Source organism: Periophthalmus magnuspinnatus, chromosome 20 (assembly GCF_009829125.3).
Source record: "Periophthalmus magnuspinnatus isolate fPerMag1 chromosome 20, fPerMag1.2.pri, whole genome shotgun sequence".
NCBI lineage: Eukaryota > Metazoa > Chordata > Actinopteri > Gobiiformes > Gobiidae > Periophthalmus > Periophthalmus magnuspinnatus.
Genome location: NC_047145.1, coordinates 7,863,129 through 7,887,577, shown reverse-complemented (window position 1 = coordinate 7,887,577; position 24,449 = coordinate 7,863,129). Strand labels below are relative to the sequence as shown.

General features: G+C 41.1%; 2 protein-coding genes across 3 annotated transcripts in view; both read left to right on the top strand.

Moving 5' to 3' along the window:
• gfod1 (glucose-fructose oxidoreductase domain containing 1) overlaps positions 1-6,311 on the top strand; it is a 30,863-nt gene extending 24,552 nt beyond the window's left edge. Inside the window, exons 2-3 of the mRNA XM_033986292.2 lie at positions 1,269-1,462; positions 2,977-6,311. Coding sequence (XP_033842183.1) covers positions 1,269-1,462; positions 2,977-3,699 — 917 coding nt within the window. The 3' untranslated portion in view covers positions 3,700-6,311. The remainder of the gene's footprint in view (positions 1-1,268; positions 1,463-2,976) is intronic.
• Positions 6,312-9,390: 3,079 nt separating this feature from the next.
• LOC117388674 (kinesin-1 heavy chain-like) lies at positions 9,391-23,929 on the top strand. Of its 2 annotated transcripts, none has more exons than XM_055229891.1 (26): positions 9,391-9,542; positions 10,941-11,028; positions 11,346-11,419; positions 11,866-11,970; positions 12,039-12,087; positions 12,655-12,710; positions 13,160-13,247; positions 13,735-13,859; positions 14,035-14,139; positions 15,217-15,362; positions 16,416-16,564; positions 16,970-17,178; positions 17,802-17,870; positions 18,642-18,848; positions 19,629-19,772; positions 19,847-20,029; positions 20,537-20,684; positions 20,856-20,917; positions 20,994-21,020; positions 21,095-21,204; positions 22,145-22,246; positions 22,504-22,564; positions 22,724-22,795; positions 22,954-23,058; positions 23,133-23,343; positions 23,586-23,929. In XM_055229891.1, exons 1-26 carry the CDS (start codon positions 9,417-9,419, stop codon positions 23,726-23,728), a joined length of 2,964 nt encoding a protein of 987 aa, XP_055085866.1. In that variant the 5' UTR covers positions 9,391-9,416; the 3' UTR covers positions 23,729-23,929. The 2 variants fall into 2 exon arrangements, with proteins under 2 accessions (XP_055085866.1, XP_055085865.1); XM_055229890.1 differs by having other exon boundaries at positions 19,841-20,029.
• Positions 23,930-24,449: the final 520 nt, after the last annotated feature.

The following is a 24,449-nucleotide window of genomic DNA, read 5'->3' as shown; positions in this document are numbered from 1 at the left end:
GAGTGGAAACACAGAACAGTTTTGATGCTATAAACCATCACTGGACTCATTCTACATCTTCATTTGTTTACTTTCCCATTGCTCATTCACATTGCTGACAGCAGAGGGAGCGCCAATACTTAAATGCCTCTTTGGAAACAGGCGTAATTTATAAAGTGTTTGCCAAATAGAGACATTATTTTTTAAGTTAGATGTGAAATACATATCCCAAAGTGACCAAAAACAGGTTTAAAAGGGAATTAGAGCCACAAGAATGCATAGTATGTGTTCTTTAATCTGCGAGTTTGCTCTGTTGGTGTGCTAATATTTGCTTATTTTAGTGTCAATTCTATGCATTTTTTTTTTCTTTGGGGTATTTTCTTGGTTAGAACTACTAGTCCAATGTTATACCAGGTTTAGCCCGAATTCAGACATCAAATAGCACGATTAATAACCTCGTTTAGATCTGGTGTTGCCAAGAGAGTCAAATCTTTTTAATTGTTACTTGGTGTCAAACGTTTTATTTATTTATTTGCTTCCATTGTCTTTTGTACGGCACCAATGACAGTTAAACAAATGCGTTGAAATCTGTTTGTGAGGAACTGTTTATGTCGCTAACTCAGCATGGTGCCAAAAAATAACCCCCCTCCAGAAGAGACCCCCCATGGCAGAGTGTGCATGCCCAGGGAGGGGGCTCGTGTCTGGGGTGGGACAGCCTGGGGGGTCCCTAAGCGCTCCTTGGATCTGGGTCAGTGGTATTTATTTCCCGTTCTGGCTGCAGCTATTAGTCCATTAGCATACGTTTCACTTCCCAAACAGCCCCTCAGCTCAGCCAACAGACAAGGGAGAGATAGCTACCCGCTCACCTTCTGATATGTGGAGGGTTTTTTTAGTTTTCATTATTTTCATTTCCTTGTATTTTTATATTTTCTCCCTTTTTTTGTAATTTCAATAAGTGTATCGTTTCAGCCATAAAAAATAGACTAGAATAAAGCATATATTTTCATTTAGGTTGTGTTTATTATAATGAAAAATGTAATAACTTACTGTGAGAGGGCTTGCATCTCCACAAACCTGACTCTTATTTGGCCTGTGTGGTGAATCGGATGCAGACAAACTGAATGAGCGAAGGAGATGAGTGGCCATGGATAATTTTAGACACAGGTTTGAATACTTGAGGTTTTCTCCAAACTCACCTATGAACAAAATCCTTCTATAATCGGTGTAAAACATGCACCTGTCACAGCACTCTCTTCCGTCTTAACTAACTTCCTGTCTGTTGTCCTCAGGTATCGGTAAAAACGTGATATGCGACCGCACCGCCACCCCATTGGACGCCTTCAGGATGATGTCAGCGGCGCAGTACTACCCCAAACTGTTGAGCATAATGGGAAATGTGCTGCGCTTCCTGCCTGCCTTCGTCCGCATGAAGGAACTGGTGGAGGAGGGATACGTGGGTGAGCTGTTGGTGTGTGAGGCTCAGGTGGGTGATCTGTTCAGCTACATACCCCAGATATAGATTTTTATGGGTTTCAGTCAAACCCCGGGGGCCTAAACATGACTGCCCCATTCAAGTGAAAGGGTCGAGCTCAATGGCACATGTCTCTAGTTTAGCCTTTAGTGGGTGACCAATGAGAGCGAGAGTAACTAGAGCAGAGTGAGGCAAAGCTAACAATAAAAATATGGGACTGAGAAAAGGTTTATGATCTGAAAAACTGACACAAAATCAAATAAGTTGTGTATTGTCCGCATCTAATTATGAAACCTTTATACTCTGCTAACCAGGAAGTGCAATGTTAGCATGGTTCTTGGCGTTGGTATTACCATGACGACAAAACTCTCTGCTCTCTGGAAATTGTGAAGTGCTTATAAACTCATCATGGTAAATTGCGATGTTTGGATTGTGTTTGGAAAATGACTACCGCCGCAAACTGTTTAAAATGAGTTCTATTTTTCACATTTTTAAGACAGTAAAGGTCAGGTATAGCGTCTTTAAGATGGACATGTTTGCTCAGTAGTTTGCTCAATATGCGTCTTTCACCTTTGTGCAGCAGAGTACACACAGCACAGTCTGATAGGAAATGTTAAAGGCCCTGTGCCCAGCTTTTACAGTTTTCTCAAACTGCAGCGATCCAAACTCATGTGTCACTTTTTTAATGCATACCTCACATCCCAGTCCTTCACCGCAATGAGATGGCACTGCTAACAAGAGCGAGTCTAACAATGCACAACACAACTTCCAGGTTTGAGATTGCTTCCAGGTTTCGATTTTGCTTTTACAATGTAGCCTTCTGTTCTGGACCAAAACATTTTTACTCCACTTCATGAAAAATGGGCACATATCTTTTAAATAGTTAGACCTAAAAGTTTCCTTTTTTCAAAAACAAATCTTAAACAATTCTTAATAATCATACAGATTATAGTGACATTTCAAGACACATTTTCAAGGCATCCCCAGTGTAACAGTGTGACTACTGCATGACTTAGGCTGGGTGCACTACTGACCCCTGTAGGACCAGGCTGGTTTAACATGTGGAGGGACAAATGAATAAATCATGTTTTGTTCTAAGATGAAAAGAAACGATTTTTTCATGAAAATAAATCATCACCTTTCACTTGATATTTGTGTATCTTTCATCATTTGCAATTTTCAAAATAACATTCATTTTAAATGAAGGGAAGAGGTACTTCCAAACTGAAAATCTATAAATGAAAGCAGATTTTTTTCTTTTCTTATTTTAGTTCATAAACTTGACGTATCAAGATTTGTGCTCAGTCAATGATCTATTATGATAATACAAATTTTTGTCATTTTACTGAAAAATAATTTGTGTAAATAGGCAAAAATATGAACCATAAAGTACATCCAAGTATCTACATCGTTACACTTAATTTTTCCATTTTCTACAGTAGAATTTCAGTCTGCTCTCCACCCCAATTTTAACTTTCTTTGCACAATATTATAAACCGTCCTCTAACCCAGTGTCTTGTCTCCAGGTGCACAGTGGCAGTCTGCTTGGGAAGAAGTACAACTGGAGTTGTGACGACCTGATGGGAGGGGGCGGCCTGCATTCAGTGGGCAGTTACATCATCGACCTGCTGACCTTCCTGACCAGCCAGCGCGCCATCAAGGTCCACGGCTTCCTCAAGACGTTCGTCAAGCAGACCGCCCACATCTGCGGCATCCGTCAAATCACCAGCGACGACTTCTGCACCTTCCAAATGGTGCTGGAGGGCGGGGCCTGTTGCACAGTAACGCTAAACTTCAACGTCCCGGGAGAGTTCCGCCAAGAGGTGATCGTCGTAGGAACAATTGGCCGGCTAACGGTGTCTGGCACAGATTTGTATGGACAGAAGAACGTTGGCGCACCAGAACTTTTGCTCAAAGACTCCACACCGCTTGAAAAGTCTGCTTTTCCAGAGAAGGCGTTCAGCGACATTCCGGCGCCGTATCTGATCGGGACAATTCGGATGATCCAAGCGGTCCGGGAAGCATTCCAGGATCAGGATGACCGCCGGACATGGGATGGGAGGCCTCTCACTATGGCAGCAACATTCGAGGACTGCCTGTACGCTCTGTGCGTGGTGGACACCATCAAGAAGTCCAACCAGAGCGGAGAGTGGCAGAGCATCGCGGTGATGACGGAGGAGCCCGAGGTCAGCCCCGCCTACCTGATCAGTGAGGCCATGAGGCGCAGTCGTATGTCCCTCTACTGTTAGCACCAGACCGAGCTGTGAATGTCAGCTGAGGGGGAGAGGAACCGGAGGAACCAGGGGAGATGTTTGGCTGTTCACACCTGGAGTTAGCAATGTTTTAAGGAGGGGTTTAAGGAGAACAATGCCACGCAAAATGTCAAATTTACCACAATTATTAACCATTATGTAGTCAAGTTTTTCATACCAAATTGAATTAAATCCACATCTAAAACTGCATTACTTAAAGATGCACTGTGTAACTTTCCTGGTGGACGGTCTGCCACCATGTTTCCATATGTTTATGGGTTTCAAACTAACAATTCCTTTCTGGTTTGAAGGATCCCGTGAGGCCCCTCCACCAAAAGATATAATATTTTGATTTGAAATGCTTAATTATACGGAGGACGGTTGCCATAGTTTGAAACCTATGAATAGATATTGGTACTTTTCCGTTTCGAGAAAGTGTGCCATAGGGGAAGGAGGGGGTAAGAGACAGATTACCCTATTGATTACATTGGACTACCAAGAAATATCCAAAAAGTAAATCCACAAATGTTGAACCTGATCATTTCTCAGTGACCAGACCCCAAAAGCTACATATAACCATATTATTTTAGCTTCCCCTCATGTGTATTAAATATTATTGCCCAATAGAATGTTTTGATGTCATCTGTAACCCATTTTCCTGTTTTTCAGATGATATCACAATGTTCTATTAACAGATAAAATGTTATACAAATCGGGACAGTTAAAATTCAGATTGTATAAATGCAGGTTTTGGTGTTTGTATGTGAGTTCTAGGGTGTAGCTGTAGTAGAAATGATCAAGTTTAACATTTCTGCATTACCTTTTGGACATCCCACGGGAAAGTACAATGTAATCAGTAGGTCCTGGCTCTTGTCCCCCGTCTGAGAGTATGACATCATCACATTGTAGCATCTGAAAACCACCAATTGTGCTTTGAATAGTTCCGCAGTATAACATTAAGCATATCTCACCTGACAAGTGACACCACCAGGCCGAGTTACGTGTCAGATCTGTGGAGAGGCGACCCCACTCACAGTAAGAACGCATGTTTTTCCAAGATATAGACTAATCCAGGTATGTTTGGATGTTCACACGCAACATTGTACCATTAAAAAGTTGAAAATATGTCTCTTTAAAATATATGCAAGCAATTTATCCTGTCAATGCTTGTTAACTTCAGGTGTGAATGCAACTTTAACCAAAATAGCTAAACATAAAATAAGAAAAAATCTAATTAAAAACTGACTACCATCTCTCCATCACATGCTGCCTCTACAATAGACAAAGAACTGTCCTATAGAACTGCACATAAAAGATACTACTGCTGCGCCCCCATTTAAACCCACGGACCTGTCTGGATCAATGGCTGCTGTCCGCTGGGTTGTTTACACTGAATATGAACCAATGGCTGCTGTCCTTACTGTGATGTCAGACTGCTGTATATGTCATGTGCAGAGGAGAGAGGATGGGACAGGGCGCAGGTGAGACGGGAAATTATTGTGTAATAATGAATATTATTTGAGTTTGGTTATTGCTTTTTTAAGTATTCTGAGCGATGTGTCCAAGTAAGTTCCCTTCAAATTTTTCAACATCTGAAAAAATAAAAGATATATATTTAAGCGAAAAAATAACCTACAAATGGGAAGTTTTTGGGTTTTTTTTTGTCTTTCAGTGAAATTTAAAAATGAAACAAGTCTTAAAAGCTAAACTAAAACACTGACTTAAAGCAGAACTAAGTAACTTCACTTGAAATAAGGCAGGAGGTCACATACAAAAAATATAGAACGTTGCCAAATATATAAAAAAGAGCCAGTGTTTCCCAGGAGAAATCTCACTGGGGTGGATTTGGACATGTTCCAAGGCTGGTTTTCCTTCAAACAGCCTGACAATACATGTTTATGGACTTACAATGACATTTAAATAAGTTAAATGTTACTTTGTTGTGCTTAAAAAAATATTAGATTAATATTTGTAATTTAAGATGGTTTTAACTTAAAGGGCCCGTATTACGCTATTTTCTGATCTGTTATAATGCTGTTTCCTCATCAAAAACATACCCAGAGTTGTTTTTAAACGTTTGTATTTATTTATGTAATTCTGGATTTTGTGGAGTTTGCATGTTCTCGCTGTGTCTTGGTGGGTTTCCTCTTTGGTCAATATGCCAATCCTACAGTTAGGTACTCGCCTCACCAGATCTGAGTCTGGAGATGGGTCCCCAGCCCATAGCAGCATAGGATGGGAGAAATGGAGAGGTTAAATCTACGTACTTGTGCTCTATGTGGCTTTGATGGCTACACACTTGACTTTGACTGTTAAAATCCAAAGTACACCAAATATAATGTAACTAATCCATGTGGTATAAAAATAGTGTCACAACAGCTCAATTACGTTTCCCTCTGATCAATAAAAGTGAAAGAACATCCCTGATCCCGCCCCCTGCCCATATTTGGACACATCCTCTCTCCATGTGGTGTGCTGAAGTACTACCTGTGTATTGTCTACTGCAACTGTACATAGTATGAACATATGATCAACTGCGATGTGTTTAAGTCTGTATGTTTATGTGCTGTAGCCTGGGACATGTTATTTATTTGAATAAAGTGACTAGGAAATAATATTAAAGTGTGTGTTGTCATAATATATTTCAAAGAAGATCTACTGTGTCAGTATGGCCATTATTGATTATCATCCATATTACAATAAACATAAATAATATTGCCCACAATGTAGATCTAATGTCTGATGTCGCCAAAATGTATACAAATTAAATCTGTGATGATAAAGGCCCTCACCACACCTTGTGACTGCGAGATACATGCCACCATGAATATCCTGCCTCTTGTCCTCGCCTCAACACTGCCCCTGCATGAGTATGATGTGTGAAATATGTCTACCAATTTATTTATTTTTTCCCTACGTTGCCACAGTAACACAGCAGGATATGCATCTTTCTGAAATAACAACTGGAAAAGCATTTTCTTCAAAATCATGAAGGAGGACTTGGTGAAAAGGCACAAAGAGAGAGACAGCCTAAATAAGTAACATTACTAACAGTGTGAATATATGAAACACAAATTGTTATGGGCTGAGAAATGTTTGGAACAATATGAAAACTATTCATCCTTATGCAACTTCTGGTGTGGAGAGCTTTAAGGTCCCCATGTAACAACAGTGGCACTGCTGTGACTCTGAGTGGGACTAAACATCGGGCAGTCCTTCAGGAAGTACAGCACACCACTGTGAGCAGCCTCCCTTCCTCTGTGGAAACACTGCGCCCTGCAGCTGTGTCAAGTGTGCCCACGGCCACTAACAGTAAAAGTCTGCTATAGGCCTGTTTTAAATTACATTTATAAATGTATTGCTACAATTCAATTAATAAACAACAAGTCAACAAAAATACACAACAACCACAACAAAAAAATAAGTTTTGTGTCAGTGAATGTTAAACAAAGTGTTCAAACTATTGCCAGAGCCTCCTGAGGGCCCCTCAAAAATTCTAAAACATTGATTATTACTTAAATAATATTTTTGATGACAACATGAACAACTATATCAGTGAAATAAACACCATTATGATTCTATTGTGGAGACTGATATGGGGTCCTTGGGATATTTTCTGACCAATAAGAGGTCCCCCCGCTTAAAAACGTTTGAGAATCACTGAAATAAGGGACATCATTGCTGCAATATGATGAACGGCAGTCTCACTGCTGTCTCCCATTCTCCCATAGGTGCACAGTGACACCTAGTGGCGTGTGATGGGACACACAGACAAGCAGGAGTGGTTTATTCAGTGGTGGAGAACTTTCTTTCAGTAGATCTAGATGTTCAGAGATCTACTGTAAAAAACAACAACAAAAAACAAAAAAACTTTTACTAGTTATTTCTAGGCCATGAGTGAATACGTGCCCATCACGCACGGACAGGTGAGCAAACACCTGTTACACCTGTTTGTGAAATAATAAAGTCCTCCACAAGGGGGCAGCTTCAGCAGAGGGGAAACGTATTCTCCAGTGGTACAGTATTAGCTGCTGTGAGAGGTCTGGAGAGATATTACAGAATTTGGTACTGGGGATAAATCTGCGCATGTGCAGAAGTGTCGATTTGAACATTATCCCGCGATTTCTCTCTGCAACATCAATAAACGCTGATCGTGAGCGCCTCCAAAGAACAACTCCATTTGGCTCTTCTGGTGTGTCACCCTATCTCCTCGTGGTCCTTTACAATATAAACCGAGCCCAGGAATGAGTGACAGATGTTCAACCAGAATCTCCAGGTAATCTTCCAGCCTTTTGTGCCTCACAGACACAGCGACCACCCCAAAGCGCAGAGTCAGTACATCCAAAAAGTGTGCATTTTTTTAGTTAGACGTTTATATGATCACGTTTTCAATGCATAACTTTTTATAATTCACGCGGTGTCAAGTAAAAAGTTAGACATTGTTTAAAGTCGGATGAGGGACAGGGCTGGAGCTTAACTGGATGCGCAAGACCAACAGAGCGACATGAGGGAAAGAAAAGGTGTTTGAAACTGGGTCAATTAAGTTTTTTTTTTTTTTTTTTTTTTTTTTTTTTTTCTGTTTGCTAAATTCATAGGCCATAAATGCGGGGATATTTAAATTTAAAATCAAAACAATACAAACTTTTTTCTGCTCGTCTATACATCTTATCTAAGAATTAAAGGTACAGTATGTATCTTTCTGGAGGTGGCACGTCATCCGCATGATTTCATGGAAGCAGAAAGTTAAAACCATACTTCAGAACCTTCATGGGGATAGACACGTTTTATTTTATACTGTGGAGGATTATGGCCAAAGTAACAACATTTCCATTGAAACAAGCAGGAACAGATCGTGCCACAGGTCAAACAAGGTTTTATTTCAGTCCATTTTTGTTTACAAAGGTTACATACTGGAGCTTTCAGTGAATGATTTAGGTCTAGTCGGTTTTTGTGTGCTCTATCCTTTGAGAATACCAGAGTCATTCGTTTGTCCTTCCATTAAATCACATGCTACTCTGCTCTTGCAACATTGTTTTTACATTTACTTGAATTATTTGAATCACTACTGTACGTCTACTCAAGTACTATTATCTTGAAGTAACGTTACTCTTACTTGAGCACATTTTGCCTACTCTCCCATCTCTGTTCGGTAAATAAGTGTGTCCATTGAAGCTTGATATTTCCCTGGGCGCACCACGTGACCGACTCATATGATGCCGCTGTAACTGCAGCCACATCCCCACAGCCTCTTGTCCTCCAGAGCCTCCGCATTACCACACTTTTAACTTTTTATCTGATCATGTTTAGTCTACCTCATGTATTTATTATAGATCATTGTGTTGTTTTTGACAGTGCGTTTTTCCATAGGCTACCATTTTAAATATAATATTTAGATTATAAAGTAAATTATTATAACTCTATTTATCATTAATTAATTTTAAGATATATATTTTAAAAGTTTGTTTTGTTAGTGTTCGGGTTTTTTTTTAACCTATATCGACACGTTTTGGCTTCGGTTCCGGCGCTGACAGGTGCGGCCTCTGGAGTCACTGGCGCTCGCACTTTGGGAGTTGTTTGTGGATCACCGTCGCGGGCCTCGGAGCCTCAGCAGCGCGGAGGCCAGTCCTGGAGCACTGGGGCGCAGGTCTTTTTGTGGATCAGTGGTCGGTGTTTAACGGGAGGTCGGTGCGCATCGTCCGGGCACAGTCGGGGACATGGGTGATGCTTCGGCCACCAACATCAAGGTGGTGTGTCGCTTTCGGCCGCTCAACAGCGCCGAGGTGGCCCGGGGCGACAAGTACATCCCCAAGTTCCAGGGAGAGGACTGCGTGGTGTTGGGGGTGAGTGACGGTTCGGTAAGGTTTGGTTTGGAGAGCTGTGCGTAACGGTGCGTAACGGCGTTCTCCCAGGCCTTTTACGCACAGACTGAACCACCCATTTAGCTGATAAAATTATGTTCACTGGGTTCATTTCTACTTCTCAAAGATAGATCTACCTGAGTGAAGCTATGGCGCGTGGCATGGCACAAGATTTCATGTGCTGTAGGTTTGAATGTTCTTAAAACTCATAAAATGTGTCTAACTGGGTGTCTTTTTATTCTCATACAGGACTATTTCATGTTTGTTCTTTGGCGGTACATGTGCAGAGTTTAAATGTCCCACACATGTTTTGTGGCTTTAAAGTTAAACAAATGAATGATGTCTCTCACAGTTAGGTGTGAAACAGTAAAAGTGTCATCTCCGCTCTCATGGTTCCTTCCCTTTGAGAAGATCAGATGATTGTTTCACAGTAGAGGCGTGACAGAGGCTGACCAGGCTGAGGCCCAGGGCCCAAACCAACCAGAGGCCTAGAACACTCCACTGTTCACTCTCTGTGCTGCTGCTTTAGCATCTGCAACACAGTACTATTATCAACTCAAATCAAAACCAAAAGAAATCCCAAAAGGTTTCTGAACTTAACAGTCCATGAGTTGATGCAGTAGAATAGTACAGTCTTTATCTCAGGCAGAGAGGCTGGAGAGCTCCTCCTGAGCTTCCAGGGCTTCTGCCATGATGTGTCTGCTCCTCCATTGCTCTAAGGACATGTGCCTATGGTCTATATAACACATCTCTGTATATGTGTGCCATGGATTTCATTAAATCAAAGTCCAACACATCTGTGTGTGTGTCTCGCCTCTCCTCCAGTAAGTTACACATTCGTCTTGATGTTGTTTTTAGTGTCTGTGACCATCACATGGGTCTGATTCATGGTGCTCCACACTTGTCCATAGCCAGAGACCAGTGTCCCCCACAAACTGAAATGTGTACTCACTACTGCAATATGCAGTACATAGTATTGTGATGTTGGAGGACATGTGGCCTCAGTGCAGCATTTTTACTTCACTGCTGTGTTCAGATAGAGCAGCTCTCTAGAAAAAGATTCTAGAAACAAGTCACGAGATAGTGGCAATGCTCTGGTGTGAATGCACTTTGAACTGAAATGATCAGGATGAGTAAAGTGAAGTGTGAGGGTATTTTTAAGACTATATATATATATATATATATATATATATATATATATATATATATATATATATATACACACACACACACACACACACACACACACACATATATATAGTTATAGTCATAGTTATATTTAGCCCAAAAAACAGAGCTATAGATACATTTATTATAGATGGCATTATTTATTATTGGTCATATTTCATTTCTATATTTCATTATGCTCCCTTCTCCCAGGGTAAACCATTCTACTTTGACCAAGTCTTCCGCTCCAACACCACACAGGTGGAATTCTACAACGCTGTGGCTCAGAAGATCGTCAAAGGTAAAGAGACCTGTGTTTGTGACATGTACATGCATCCTACATGTGTCCTACACTTGTACTACACATGTAATCTATACATGTCCTACATGTATTCTGGAGGTGTCTTACACGTGTCCTACATATGTCTTACATATATCCTGCACATGTCCTACATGTGTCCTACATATATCCTGCATGTGTCCTACACGTGTCCTACATTTATTCTACACATGTCTTGCATGTATCTGACACGCGCCCTACATGTGTCATACACATATCATGCACTTGTCCTACATGTATATGATATGTTGTACATGTATCCTACATGTGTCCTACAGATGTCCTGGAGGGATACAATGGGACAATATTTGCTTATGGACAGACATCATCTGGAAAAACACACACCATGGAGGTAAGAGGCATCTGCCATCTAAATTGTACACATATATATATATAATTATGTACCTGTTTGTGGTATCTTTTTTCGGTTCCTTTATAGTACCTTACCTTTTTATGTAGCATACTACCTTTGCTCCCTGGTTAATATTCTGCAAAACTCATAGAATTCAAGGTTCATTTGTACCACTAGTCTCTGCAGACGTGGGTATATGTCTCCTCTCACACTTTGATTAGAATGTATTTCAAGTGTCTGAGTGAGGCCATGTGTTCTCCACTCCAGTATACTCTATGTCATGTCAGGTATTACGCCCCCCAGTACTCCCGCTCCCCTCTCTGTCCATTACTCTTCCACTGCAGCCCCTTGTCTGTCATGTAAGGTACATGTATTACACTTCCACTGTTCTCCCCTCCTCTCCTGTCTGTCCGTTATGAGTGCTCCTCTGTGTACTTCGTCTACAGGGGAAGCTTCATGACCCTGAGATGATGGGCATCATCCCCAGGATTGTGCAGGACATCTTCAACCACATCTACTCCATGGACGAGAACCTGGAGTTTCACATCAAGGTAGATCTGGTCTGTGGGCTGTGGGCACCATGCTTCTGCTGGTCTCATGTGCTTCTGTTGTTTTTCAGGTGTCCTACTTTGAGATCTACCTGGACAAAATCAAAGACCTGCTGGACAGTACGTATAGTCACCATCAGTAACCTCATATACTTTTTTACATTGCTGATACTGAGGGCTGATCTCATCTGCAGTGGAACAGTGCCTCATGTTTATTAGGACAAGAGAGACAACAGATGTATGACACATAACACGACACAACACACACATGGTTAGATTCAGGCCTTACATGATGTGAGGGACACTGTATGAGCTACCCATAAACAGGCAAACTCCACACAGACGAAGGCTTTGTAGAAGTCAGAGGTGTCCGAACACACCGATAGTCAATATAGGAAGTAATTCAGATGGATGTATTCAACACAACATTGACATAGCCACTGTACCTTTAAGGTTGGAACATTAGGCTTGGAACACTCATTTTTACAATCATTTGCAGTGAAAAGTAGAGCCTACGATCATTTGGGCCAATTCAGTAGAAGGCCTGAGGGCCACATTTGGTCCCTGTGCCATATTTTTGGAGAGCCCTGTAAAAAGTAATGTTAGCTGGATCTATGCACATTCACATCAGGTTTTAGTGCGTTAGAGTTGTTTTAACATTTCCAAATGATGTTCCCTTTCCCACAGTAACAAAGACAAACCTGTCTGTGCACGAGGACAAGAACAGAGTCCCTTATGTCAAGGTGAGACTGCAGAGAGCAAACATCTGCATCTACTGCTTCTCAAGTATTACATCAAGATCAATATCTATAATAACTTATTATACCATTTACTAACAATGTTAAGAGAGGTCTGAGCAGTGCAGAGACCTGACTAGTTCAGAGAGGCCTGACCAGTGCAGGCGCCCAACCAGTGGCATTTCCTTTGATCAGACTTCTGTCCAGTCTGGAGCAGTCTAGTTACACACAGACACACACTATACCATATGTCTTAAACATCAGTGTGAGCGTATGAATGTTTCGACCTTGTGGCATGTTCCGAAACGTGAGAATGTCGTAGAGGCACTGGTGCCCAAAAGTTTGCCCATCCTTTGCACTAATATTATGTAGATAATGTTGAATAAGAGGTGTCACATCCATGTTTACAGAGACAGAGCAGAGGCTGAATAGTTGTGTTGTGCTCGTGTCCCCAGGGCAGTACTGAGCGCTTCGTGTGCACTCCAGAGGAGGTCATGGAAGCGATAGATGAAGGCAAGAGCAACCGCCACGTGGCCTTCACAAGTGAGTGCTGCTCATGGGGTCTGTCCCGATCTGCTGACTGTGAGGAGGAGAGAGGGACTGCTTTTTATATCGCAAACAAACACTTATGATGAGCCATTCAATGTCAAAATTTAATCATTTTTGACATAATTTATAGTTACACTCTAATGTTGGAGAATAGGTCTTATTAATTCCTGCTAGAGCTGCACAATATATTGCAAAAGTTTAATATCACAACTGACTGATGCAATAATCAATATTGTAAAAAAAAATCAACTTTAAAGCTGATTTTATGAAGGATTTTATTATTAAGTGCAAAATTAACCTTGATTAAGTCCTGTTTTCTGTAAATAGTTTGTTTTATTATAACTGAACTGAGTCTAAAAGCATATTAAAATATTGCAAAAATATCGATATCACAGTTTTTAACAGCCATATCATGTATCGCAAATTTTTCTCATTTCCTGCAGTAGTCGATCTATGAGCGGTGCTGTTCTGTACTTTGCAGACATGAACGCAGACAGTTCCAGGAGCCACAGTATCTTCATCATCAACATCAAACAGGAGAACACTCAGACGGACCAGAAGATGACGGGGAAGCTCTACCTGGTGGACCTGGCAGGGAGCGAGAAGGTAAAGGTTCTGTGTGCTAGAGTCCCTGAGCAAATGTATGATGTGGGGAACATCCCTACAGCAATAACAAGTGATTTTATCCAGTGCATTAAATGGGGTGCTGTTGGGGTGAATGATAGTTGTGTATCATTAGTGTAATAGTATAGTGTAACTCCTGCTCCCATGGTGTGTTCAGGTGGGGAAGACCGGAGCTGAGGGCACAGTTCTGGACGAGGCCAAAATGATTAACAAGTCTCTGTCTGCCCTGGGCAACGTCATCTCTGCTCTGGCTGAAGGCTCGGTGAGGAGCAAACACACAGGATATTATTATCTTTTTACAGACTATTAGCAAAGTACTCATAAATATTGAATCCTGCTAATGCAGTTTTTTGCTTTACTCATCTATAGCAAAATAAAATTGAATTCTGTCAAATTCAGGTTTTCGACTTAATGTTGTTGTAGTCATGTTTGACATGTAGAAACTTGCATTTGTACCTGATTTTTACTGTCTTAAAAATGTGTGTGCTTTTCACAACTCTATTGCTGCGTTCAGACTGCATCGGCTGGTGCGTCGGGTTCACAAACAAAATCTGTGGGGTACATACGTCTACACTAGTTTCCGTGGCGTGTTTGAGCGTCAGGCGCCAGAGTAAAACAATTGAAAATTTCAGCAAAATTTGCCCTGCGTTGACAAGTTTCAAGTGTCTGCTCTCAAATGCAAAGGTGTCCAACTTCAGGCATTTGGCACAATTTAGATACGACCAGAGCACAGCGTAAGACACCAGTGCAACGCCATGATGACCAAGCTAACAACAATTAGCATGCTAACATGCACTTCCTGATTGTTGGACAATCACTCTCTATTGAGATGCAGACAGTACACAGCTTATCTATTTTGACCAGCTGCGTATACAATATATTTGCACTGCAAAACACATTTTGCTCAAATACATGGGAAATATCAGGTACAGGCCCTTTAAATCCACATAGTCAAACATGCATTGCTAAATATTGTGAAACAGTTGGTTTCTAACATTCAGTAAATTACAATAAGTTATATTCAAAATTTAGACCTTGATGATTGCATGACCTTATGGGTAATATACTGCTTTTGAAAGAAATATTCAATCTTGGACCTTATCATGATTTGTTAGATATTGGCTCCACCTTCTTTTCATATTAATCATATGTTAAAGTCGTTTCAGCAGACAGTAATCACATCATGTGGCTAGTCCCAGTAACAGCAAATATATTAACCATAAACCAGGTCAACAAATCTGCAGTGTGACAGTTACACAGCACATGAACGCAGCCTATTGTACATGTGTTAGCCAACTGCACACAGAGACTAACAGTGGTTGTGTCTTTGCCTGGTCAGACTTATGTCCCGTACAGAGACAGCAAGATGACACGGATCCTGCAGGACTCCTTGGGGGGAAACTGTCGTACCACCATGGTCATTTGTTGCTCCCCTTCAGAATTCAATGACGTAGAGACCCGCTCCACCCTGCTCTTCGGACAGAGGTACTTACTAAACTGTTAGATGGGAGGACAGACAGTTTAGTGACAGACAGTCTCCTTACTGCTGCTGTCCCATATATAAGTCCTTATAATTTCAATAAAATGATTAATCTATTAATACACATTTTGACTGACTAAGATACCATGGACAGATTAATCAACTCAACGATGACTACATGCCTACTACAGTACCTTTTGTATGTAAATCACTAAAACCTAATAAATTACCTGCTACTTTTAACTGTATTTCTAAAAGGCGTGTAAATGTGGGATTTGGCTCTTCAGATTTGAATTTCTCTTATCGGAACGAGCCAACTTGTGCAGAGTTATCAGGTCTTCACGCACAGTTGGGCTACTTTGAAAAATTGCTGCAGGGGAAAATCTGACTCAGCAAATTGCGGTTTCCTTGGGCTGATTTTAAAACATGTGCAGCTGCAAAATATTACCATATTACATCATTAATTTGGGGATCTGCTCATTAATTAAACGACCAGTTAAAGGTTTGGACACACCCTCTCATTCAATGTTTCTTCTTTATGTTTACTACCGGTACTTTATACATTGTAGATACAAACTGAAGAGATCAAATATATGAAGCAAAATGTAAGGAATTGTATAGTAATGAAAAACATGTTAAATAACTCAGATTCAGATTATTATTTTGTTGACAGCACTGCAAACCCCTCACTCTGAAATGTTTTTTTTTTACTTCATTTGTGTGCCTTGTCAGGGTTTATTAGTGGAATGACAAGAGTGTGTAAAGCAGGGGCCAAAGCAAAACTTTTCAGAAGAAACTAAAATATAAAACATGTTCTGAGTAATTTCGCACTTTTTTATTTACTGCATTCCACATCTGTCAATTCATAGTTTTGATGAGTTTAGTGAGAACCTATAATGCAAATAAACATTAAAATAAAAAATAAAAACATTAAAGGAAATGTCCAAATATTTGACTGCTAGTGTATGTTAGCTACTTAGTTTTTGCTAATGCTGTGAGTGGCTCAGGGAGTAGAGCGAGGTGTCCTATAATGGTGTGGTTGGAATGTGACCTTCTAGAGCAAAGACCATCAAGAACAACGTGAGCCTGAATGTGGAACTGACAGCCGAGCAGTGGAAGAAGAAGTGGGAAAAGGAGAAGGACAAGAACAAGACCCTGAGGAACACCGTCACCGGGCTGGAGGCGGAGCTGGCCCGCTGGAGGAAAGGTTAGACACACCTCCACATGGACACGACACTGAGTCAAGAGCTTCTCATGGGTCATTTAAGTCAGTTTTACATGTTCATTGCAGACATTATGATTTTTACATCATGGACCACATGAGACAATCCACTGTGTGGTTTTACAAGGACAACTAAAATAACAAAATTATCATCACCAACCCAGGTGTAGAAAGTTGAAGTTGCATCACATAATTAAAGCAGGACTAAACCAGCACTGAACTAGCACTGAACCAGAACTGAACCAGAACTGAACCAGAACTAAATCAGGAATGAACCAGGACTGAGCTAGAGCTAAACCAAGACCAATCTGGACTCTGTTCTAGACTATTAACTATGACTTGTACATAAATAGACAGAATGCAATTTATGTGATGTGATGCCCCCTGCAGGTGAGACAGTATCAGTGGAGGAGCAGTTTGACAAAGAGAAAGCCAATGCAGAAGTGCAGGCTCTGGATGTGGCCCCGAACAATGACAAGGCAGCCCCCAGTGCGGCCCCCAGTGCAGCCCCTGGAGCTGCAGGGACCAAGCTCACAAATGCAGAGATGGAGCAGTATGAGGCCAAGCTGGCCAAGCTCTACAAGGAGATGGACGACAAGGTGGGACAGCAGAAACACAGATTTATGTTAAACATTTTACAGAGATAAGTGCATGGGTAGCTCCAGTAGTGTTAGGCAAATGCGGCTTTGGATCCAGAATACACACTTCTTAAATACTAAAACTAGTGACCAAAGAGCTCCTTCATTTCACATGTGTCACTGAAACAAATAAATCTTATTGCACAATCATTTTTGGTTCTGGCTCGAGATGCAACAGAGCGAATGGCGACAACAGGGATATTCCCCTGTATAAAAACTATAGAGAGATCATTCTGGACTTGCCAGGCAAAGGCAAATGGTCTCCATGATTCAGAAGGTATTTGCTGTAAGAAACAAAATAGAAAGAGAAATCCACTCTCACTTTATTAAAGTCCTTTATTAACAGTACAGGAAGATAACATATTTTTGACCAAATCTCCCTTTCAATACAGAAAAATATATTGGGTAACTATGTATAATAATAACTACACCTGAATTAGGCTATATAAAGTATGAAGAAAGACTTATAATAAACTAAAAGTTAATAAAGAATGCTTCAAACTTAGTAACTACCTATTTAATACCATAACTCCTAATCCTATCCGCTTAATTAAGTATTTGCCTCTGGTCTTGTTCTTCTTCAGGATGAGGAGATCAACCAGCAGTCCCAGCTGGTGGAGAAGCTGAAGGAGCAGATGTTGGACCAGGAGGAGGTGACACAAAGCTGCACTATACACTACACACTAAGCACGCATGTTCTCAGACTGCACCAGGTAGTGCTGAACTTTCAAACTTATCTCAAGACAAAACTATAAAAATGTCTCATTAAGTGCCCTATTAATTATCATGTTTTATTGACTGCTTACTCCAGTGTGAAATTGTGGGAGAAGACCAGGTTCCGGATTAACTATATTAAATAGAAAGAAGGTTCATTGTACAAAAACAAACAGACAAAAAATAAACAAATACATAAAAACTAAATATAAAACCTGAAATTGTAACTGTAAAAAAAAATCTAAATGCAATACGTCTGGTCTCTTCAACTATTGATGTAAGTGGCATCCAGTGTTAAAGGTGCACTGTGTAACTTTCCTGGTGAAGGGTCTGCCACCTACATGTCAAATGGTTATTGTTTGGCCTGGAATATTCCACAGTATGGCATTAAATGTATGTGCATTTATTAAATCACACGTGAAAAAACCCATTTATTCTACTATAAGCGGAGTCAATTCTCGACAGATCTAATATGTAATTTGGCCTTGTGATGCTATCTGCTTGTCTTTAATTTGATAGATAAGTTCAATGCCACACTTTGGAGTATTCCAGACAAAGCAATAACCACTAGAAGGTTGCTTACCCTCTACCAGACAAGTTACATTGTGTACATTTAAAGGAACTTGTCTGTATATGTAGTTATTTCATTAAGATGTAGATATGATACTCACTATGATATGAGTTAACTGTGTGTACTGTGTGTGTTATAGTTGCTGACGTCCTCACGCCGGGACCATGACACTCTGCAGACAGAGCTGAATAGGCTGTTAGCAGAGAACGAGGCATCCAAGGAGGAGGTGAAGGAGGTGCTGCAGGCCCTGGAGGAGCTGGCTGTGAACTATGACCAGAAGAGTCAGGAGGTGGAGATCAAGACCAGGGAATTTGAGGCTCTTAGCGAGGAGCTCAATCAAAAGTCTGTAAGTCTCTGAAATAATAAACCCCATGTTATATCAATGTGGCTTTAAAGTCAGACTTCACATTTCACTAAAACTTAACATTTCATTATATTTAAGAATCTAGGCTTAATTTTGATCAAATTTATAATTGTACATCCTGGTTGAACATTTGCAGCAGATGTGATCTACGTGTACGTATTTCATGACTGTTACCTAGCAACCATAGTGATAACAAAGGCCAAAACTTGTCAAAAATTCCCAATAGGTATGATTAGACTGAAAATATATATATATATATATATATATATATATATATATATATATATATATATATATATATATATATATATATATATATGTGTGTGTGTGTGTGTGTGTGTGTATATATATATATATCACACATATCTGCATGTTTTAGGAGATGCATTATGCAACTTTTCTGCTGGGGGGGTTCTCCATAGAGATGATTTTACCTTGTCTAGACTGTATGACATTAAACCTATCTATCTTACAGAAATGCACTTAAATCTCATCTCTTCACATACACTGACCTGTAACGTGGCCTGGTGACATACTTGATATTTTATTGTTCTTTTCCTTTGCATTGTGTTGTCTGTTTTGTTTTTAGTTGACTTACATTGTGCACTTTTAAAGCACATAAACCTTCTCTGGGTTTCATAAATGGCTCTATGAAGTACAACAATCTGTGTCTGTTGTTAAAATGAATTTGTATTGCTCCCCCTCACTGTGACCAGCAGAGGGCATCTGACTAACCCAATCCCTCTCCTGTGCCTGTCTCAGAGCTCCCTGGCCTCCATCGATTCAGAGCTGCAGAAGCTCAAGGAGATGACCAACCACCAGAAGAAGAGGGTCACAGAGATGATGTCCTCCCTGCTCAAAGACCTGGCTGAAATCGGCATTGCAGTGGGCAGCAATGACATCAAGGTGGCGCTATGACACACAGCTTTGGACGAACATGAGTTCATCCAACGTGAACATGTGTGTTCCCTTAGCAACAGGAGAGCAGCGGCCTGATAGATGAGGAGTTCACCATGGTGCGGCTCTATATCAGTAAGATGAAGTCTGAGGTGAAGAGTATGGTGAAGCGCAGTAAGCAGCTGGAGAGCTCCCAGGCAGAGAGCAGCCAGAAGACCAAGGACACAGAGAGAGAGCTGACCGCATGTCAACTGCGCATCTCCCAGGTAACAGCATTTCCCAGGTGACCACATCCGTTCATCATTGAACTCAAGAAGAAGGGGACTTCACAGCAGGTGAAGTGGGAGGGACGAGGGAGAGGGGGTATGAAATGGTTTGTGAAAGGGCCAATGTTTGTGAAAAAGAATTTCCCCTCAGGGACAATAGTGTAAAGACTAAGTAACCTATGTAACCACACCTCCCAGGTAACAGCATCTACCAGGTAACAGCACCCCCTAGGTCTCCTAGACAACCACGTCTCCCAGGTAACTCTGTCTCCTTGGTAATCACATCTTCCAGGTACTATATCCCCAAAGTAACCAAATTTTCCAGGTAAAATGATAATGTTAAATCCTCGTCTAAAATATTTCCCTAAAGGTTTTCAAGTTTAACTTAACTTAAGGGTGAGCATCTACAGAGGTCTTCAAACTGTGGTCTGGACCTCATCCTTTTTTTTGGTCCAAGTTTCCTGCTGATATTACCATAAACATAGTTAATGTCCTACTTCATTGCAGCAAGAAGCTAAGATCAAGACTGTGTCAGAGAGCCTACAAAATGTGGAGCAGAAGAAGAGGGAGCTGGAAGAGACAGTGGACTCTTTGAATGAAGAGATAGTCCGTCTCAAAGCCCAGGGAGAGCTCAGCCTGGCCCAAGGCCTATCAGGTACCTGCACACACACTGCACAAGTTAGGTACATACACACATACAGGATGCACTTGTCAGGTACACACACACACACATAGACACACACACAGACTCACACACATAGCATGCACATGTTCACCTCTCTCTAATGGTGGGTAAAGATGATTTGATGTTTTGATCCTTATTCAGAGAAAGTCAACGCCACAGACAAGGAGAACGAGATCCAGTCTGACAACGAGTCTGTAGCCAAGGTGAGTACTTATGAGGTCTATGAGGACACAATGCACCATAACTCTCTGTTTCATTGTTTGTTTTTTTCCCAAACAGCCCTCATTAAAAGCCTTCTCCTTTAAAGTAAGCACATGTTCTGTCATAGTGCACACGACAGAACCTTTTGTAAACGAGTGTGTGCTGTGTTTGTTCATTAGGATGCGGTAGAGAGGCAGATTCGCTCACACAGAGAGGCGCATAAGGAACAGATCAGTAAGCTGAGGGACGAGTTGGACAGCAAGGACAAGCTCATCGCAGACATCCAAGAGTAAGACCCAGTACTGCCTTCTATGTGTCTTTTTCATAATGTCCTCAGGTTATACCACAGTCACATTTTAGTCACGCTATTCACTCTATTCAGGGAGTTGCTGTGGGCGCTGCTATCATCATTTGGGTTGTACTATTTAGCATGGGGCAGGGTTGAAAATCAGAAACTTATTGATACTAAAACTTCTCGCTTAAACGGAAGTGCCGCCACAAAGAAAGTGCGGCTTAGAGGCATTTACAGGCAAAAGTGGGTGGGCAGAATAAGGTCAGTAGGAGTGGAAAGATGTAGTTGAAATTACTCTTAAAAGTCTTCATGAGTCAGGGGTGCAGTCTGTAAGAGCCCACCAGAAATTTACTGGTTCAAAAAGTGTTTACGCTCAGACACTTTCCCTCTCCAGTTTCAGTTACGTCACTGGTCATAACATGGTGGGCGACTGTTGATAAAAAGCAAAAGTTTTCACAATTATTTTCCAATCATTTACAAATAAATAATAATAAAAATGCCAAAAGTTTGTCACATCCCTACTTTCTCCTCTTTTGACTCGAACCTTTTCTCAATAGGATTTTCATGGTTTACTGTATGTAATTCCTTTGGCACAGAAAATTCATAGATTAAATATAGTTGTCATTGTTAACTCTATATTGATTGGGTTTATTAATATTGTAATATTGTATAGTAAGTTAAAAGTATAACCTCACACGATTCAGGCTGCGTTCAAATATACACGTGCCACCATACTAAAATGGGACTAAACCCAGAACTAAACCTACAATAGATCAGGACTAGAACAGGACCAAATTAAATCTACATAAAAGCCAGAACCAAAGAGGTGAATGCAGCCTGTGATAAATAACCTTTGTCCTAAAGCCCCTCTCCCCCTTGTATATACAGTGAAAAGATTCACATTTCTATAGACTGGTGCTGAGGTGTGTGTGTTTAGGCTGAACCAGAAGATCACCCTGGAGCAGGAGACCCTCAAAGTGGAGCATGAGAAGCTGAAGGCAGCAGACCAGGAGAAGAGCCAGCAGCTCCAGGAACTACAGTAAGAGCTGCCCCAACTATAACTAATACTGGAGGCTCTGGTTACTGAGGACATTTAGATTCACAATCAGTATTCAGAATCAATGGTTTTACTATTCATGATCTCAGATTTGGTATTGAAATATGCAAGCACAAACCTGGGATCCTTAAAAGTACAAGTCCCTTTTGAGGAAAAGGGCATGTTGTATGGATACTGTGTCATGTAACAGATATATAGTTTTATTATACCTTATGGATATTCTGAATGTTCTTGTGCAGAGCTCTACAGGACAGAAGAGAACAGGCCAGACAGGACCTCAAGGGCCTGGAGGAGACAGTGGTGAGCATTACCACATTTAAATGGCGTTGCACCTTGTCATAGTAGTGTATATATGGACGATGTAGTGCTGATTAAGCATTACTTTCAGGCATTTCACTAATTTGACTAAACTGGCTACACAAGCACTGGACAAACTCAGTTTCCTGTTTTCTGTCTCAGGCACGAGAGCTGCAGACCCTGCACAGCTTGAGGAGGCTCTTTGTCCAGGACCTGTCCTCCAGAGTGCGAAAGGTACACGGCTCTGTCTCACAAAACCCACTTCTGCTTCTGTACAGAGCTGTCTGAATAAACTCTACAGGACAAAAATATTATCGTATTATATGTTGTTTGCTAAAACCATAGTTGAATAATGTAGAACATCACTTTCCTGACCTGTGTGTCTGCTGTAGAACTCTAAAATGGACTGTGATGACCCAGAGAGCAGTGCGGCTCAGAGGCAGAAGATCAACTTCCTGGAGAATAACCTGGAGCAGCTGACCAAGGTCCACAAGCAGGTGACCACATAAACTTATAGTGCACACATTTCAGAAAAACATCATGTACAAACCAGGCTCTGTGTGTCCCTCAGCTGCTCCGGGACAATGCAGACCTGCGCTGCGAGATCCCCAAACTGGAGAAGCGTTTCCGGGCCACCATCGAGCGGGTCAAGGCCCTGGAGACCGCTCTGAAGGAGGCCAAGGAGAATGCCGCCAAGGACCGCCAGCGCCATCAACAGGAGATGGAGCGCATCAAGGAGGCTGCGGTCAGACCCAAGAACATGGGCCGGAGAGCCTCCATAGGTTTGTCACATTACATGATGTTTAAAAATGTTTAATATCAGGACACATTAATATTTTAAGTTAAATTATTTTTATCCATTTAATAAAATATTAAGACTGTTATAGTTTTATTTTTCCCTAACCATCATCCGCAAATATGGACCAAATACATTTTCATTCTTTATCCATACATTGTTCGTTTGGTTCATGTTTGATATCCAAACTCACTCAGCTCACTAACATGTCTATGTGTCATTATCCAGCCAAGCCCATCCGGCCAGGCCAGCTGCCCGGAGCCTCACCCAGCCCCGGAGTGACCCGCACCAGCCTGCTCAAGGCCGGCAACAGGCAAGAGCAGGCCTCCTCCTGGTCCCTCTCCTCTTTGTTGTTCAAATCTGATGGATGATGCTGTGCTGTTCTCTCTCTGCAGCTGCTTTGTGGATGAAGAGTAGGCTCCTCTGTACGGGCCGTAGATAGGAGCTCCAACAGAACGCCTCGAGGAGGAGGACACTAGACCCATGAACTAACCCACATGCCCCACCTGGACTAGCGGGTTTGGTTCTCTTCTTGTGCTTGGATTTGGGCTGAAGGATTGCAAAATATTTCTAGAATCATGTAATACACAATTTTTGAAGGATAATTTAATTTAATTTTCTCCAAAAAAGCAACAACAAAATCTCCTGTCTTATTCTGCATAAAACTGCTAACCCTGTAGTTTAGATCTGTACAAACATGTTCTTAAATGTGAGTCTGGTATTAGTTTGTCAGTTCATATTTCAGTTTTTTGTCAGTTATTTTGAACAAGTTTAAAATGTTAACAGAATCCTGTTCTTAAAAAATAAATTGCAAATACAATCACAATTACACTGTTTGTCAGTTAGATATTTTCACTGGGTGCTCAAAACACCAAGAAACTCATCCATTTATTCATACACTCAAGTACACACTGGAGGCAAAGTGGCTGAACTCTCTGCCAACATATAAACAAAAAAGTAGAAAGGAGGATGCATAACAATTACACATTAATATCAGTGTTGCTACAATATTTGGTGTTTTAAGTTAATACATTCTTTTGAGTCTATTGGCAGACAGAGATGCAGCACGAAGTTATAGGCCCTGGGTACAAA

Coding starts and splice junctions, on each gene's coding strand:
- LOC117388674 (XM_055229890.1), top strand. CDS start 9,417: ATGGGTGATGCTTCGGCCACCAACATCAAGGTGGTGTGTCGCTTTCGG. Junction 11,029..11,345: donor GGCTCAGAAGATCGTCAAAG/GTAAAGAGACCT, acceptor TGTGTCCTACAG/ATGTCCTGGAGGGATACAAT. Junction 22,565..22,723: donor AGGGCCTGGAGGAGACAGTG/GTGAGCATTACC, acceptor TTTCTGTCTCAG/GCACGAGAGCTGCAGACCCT.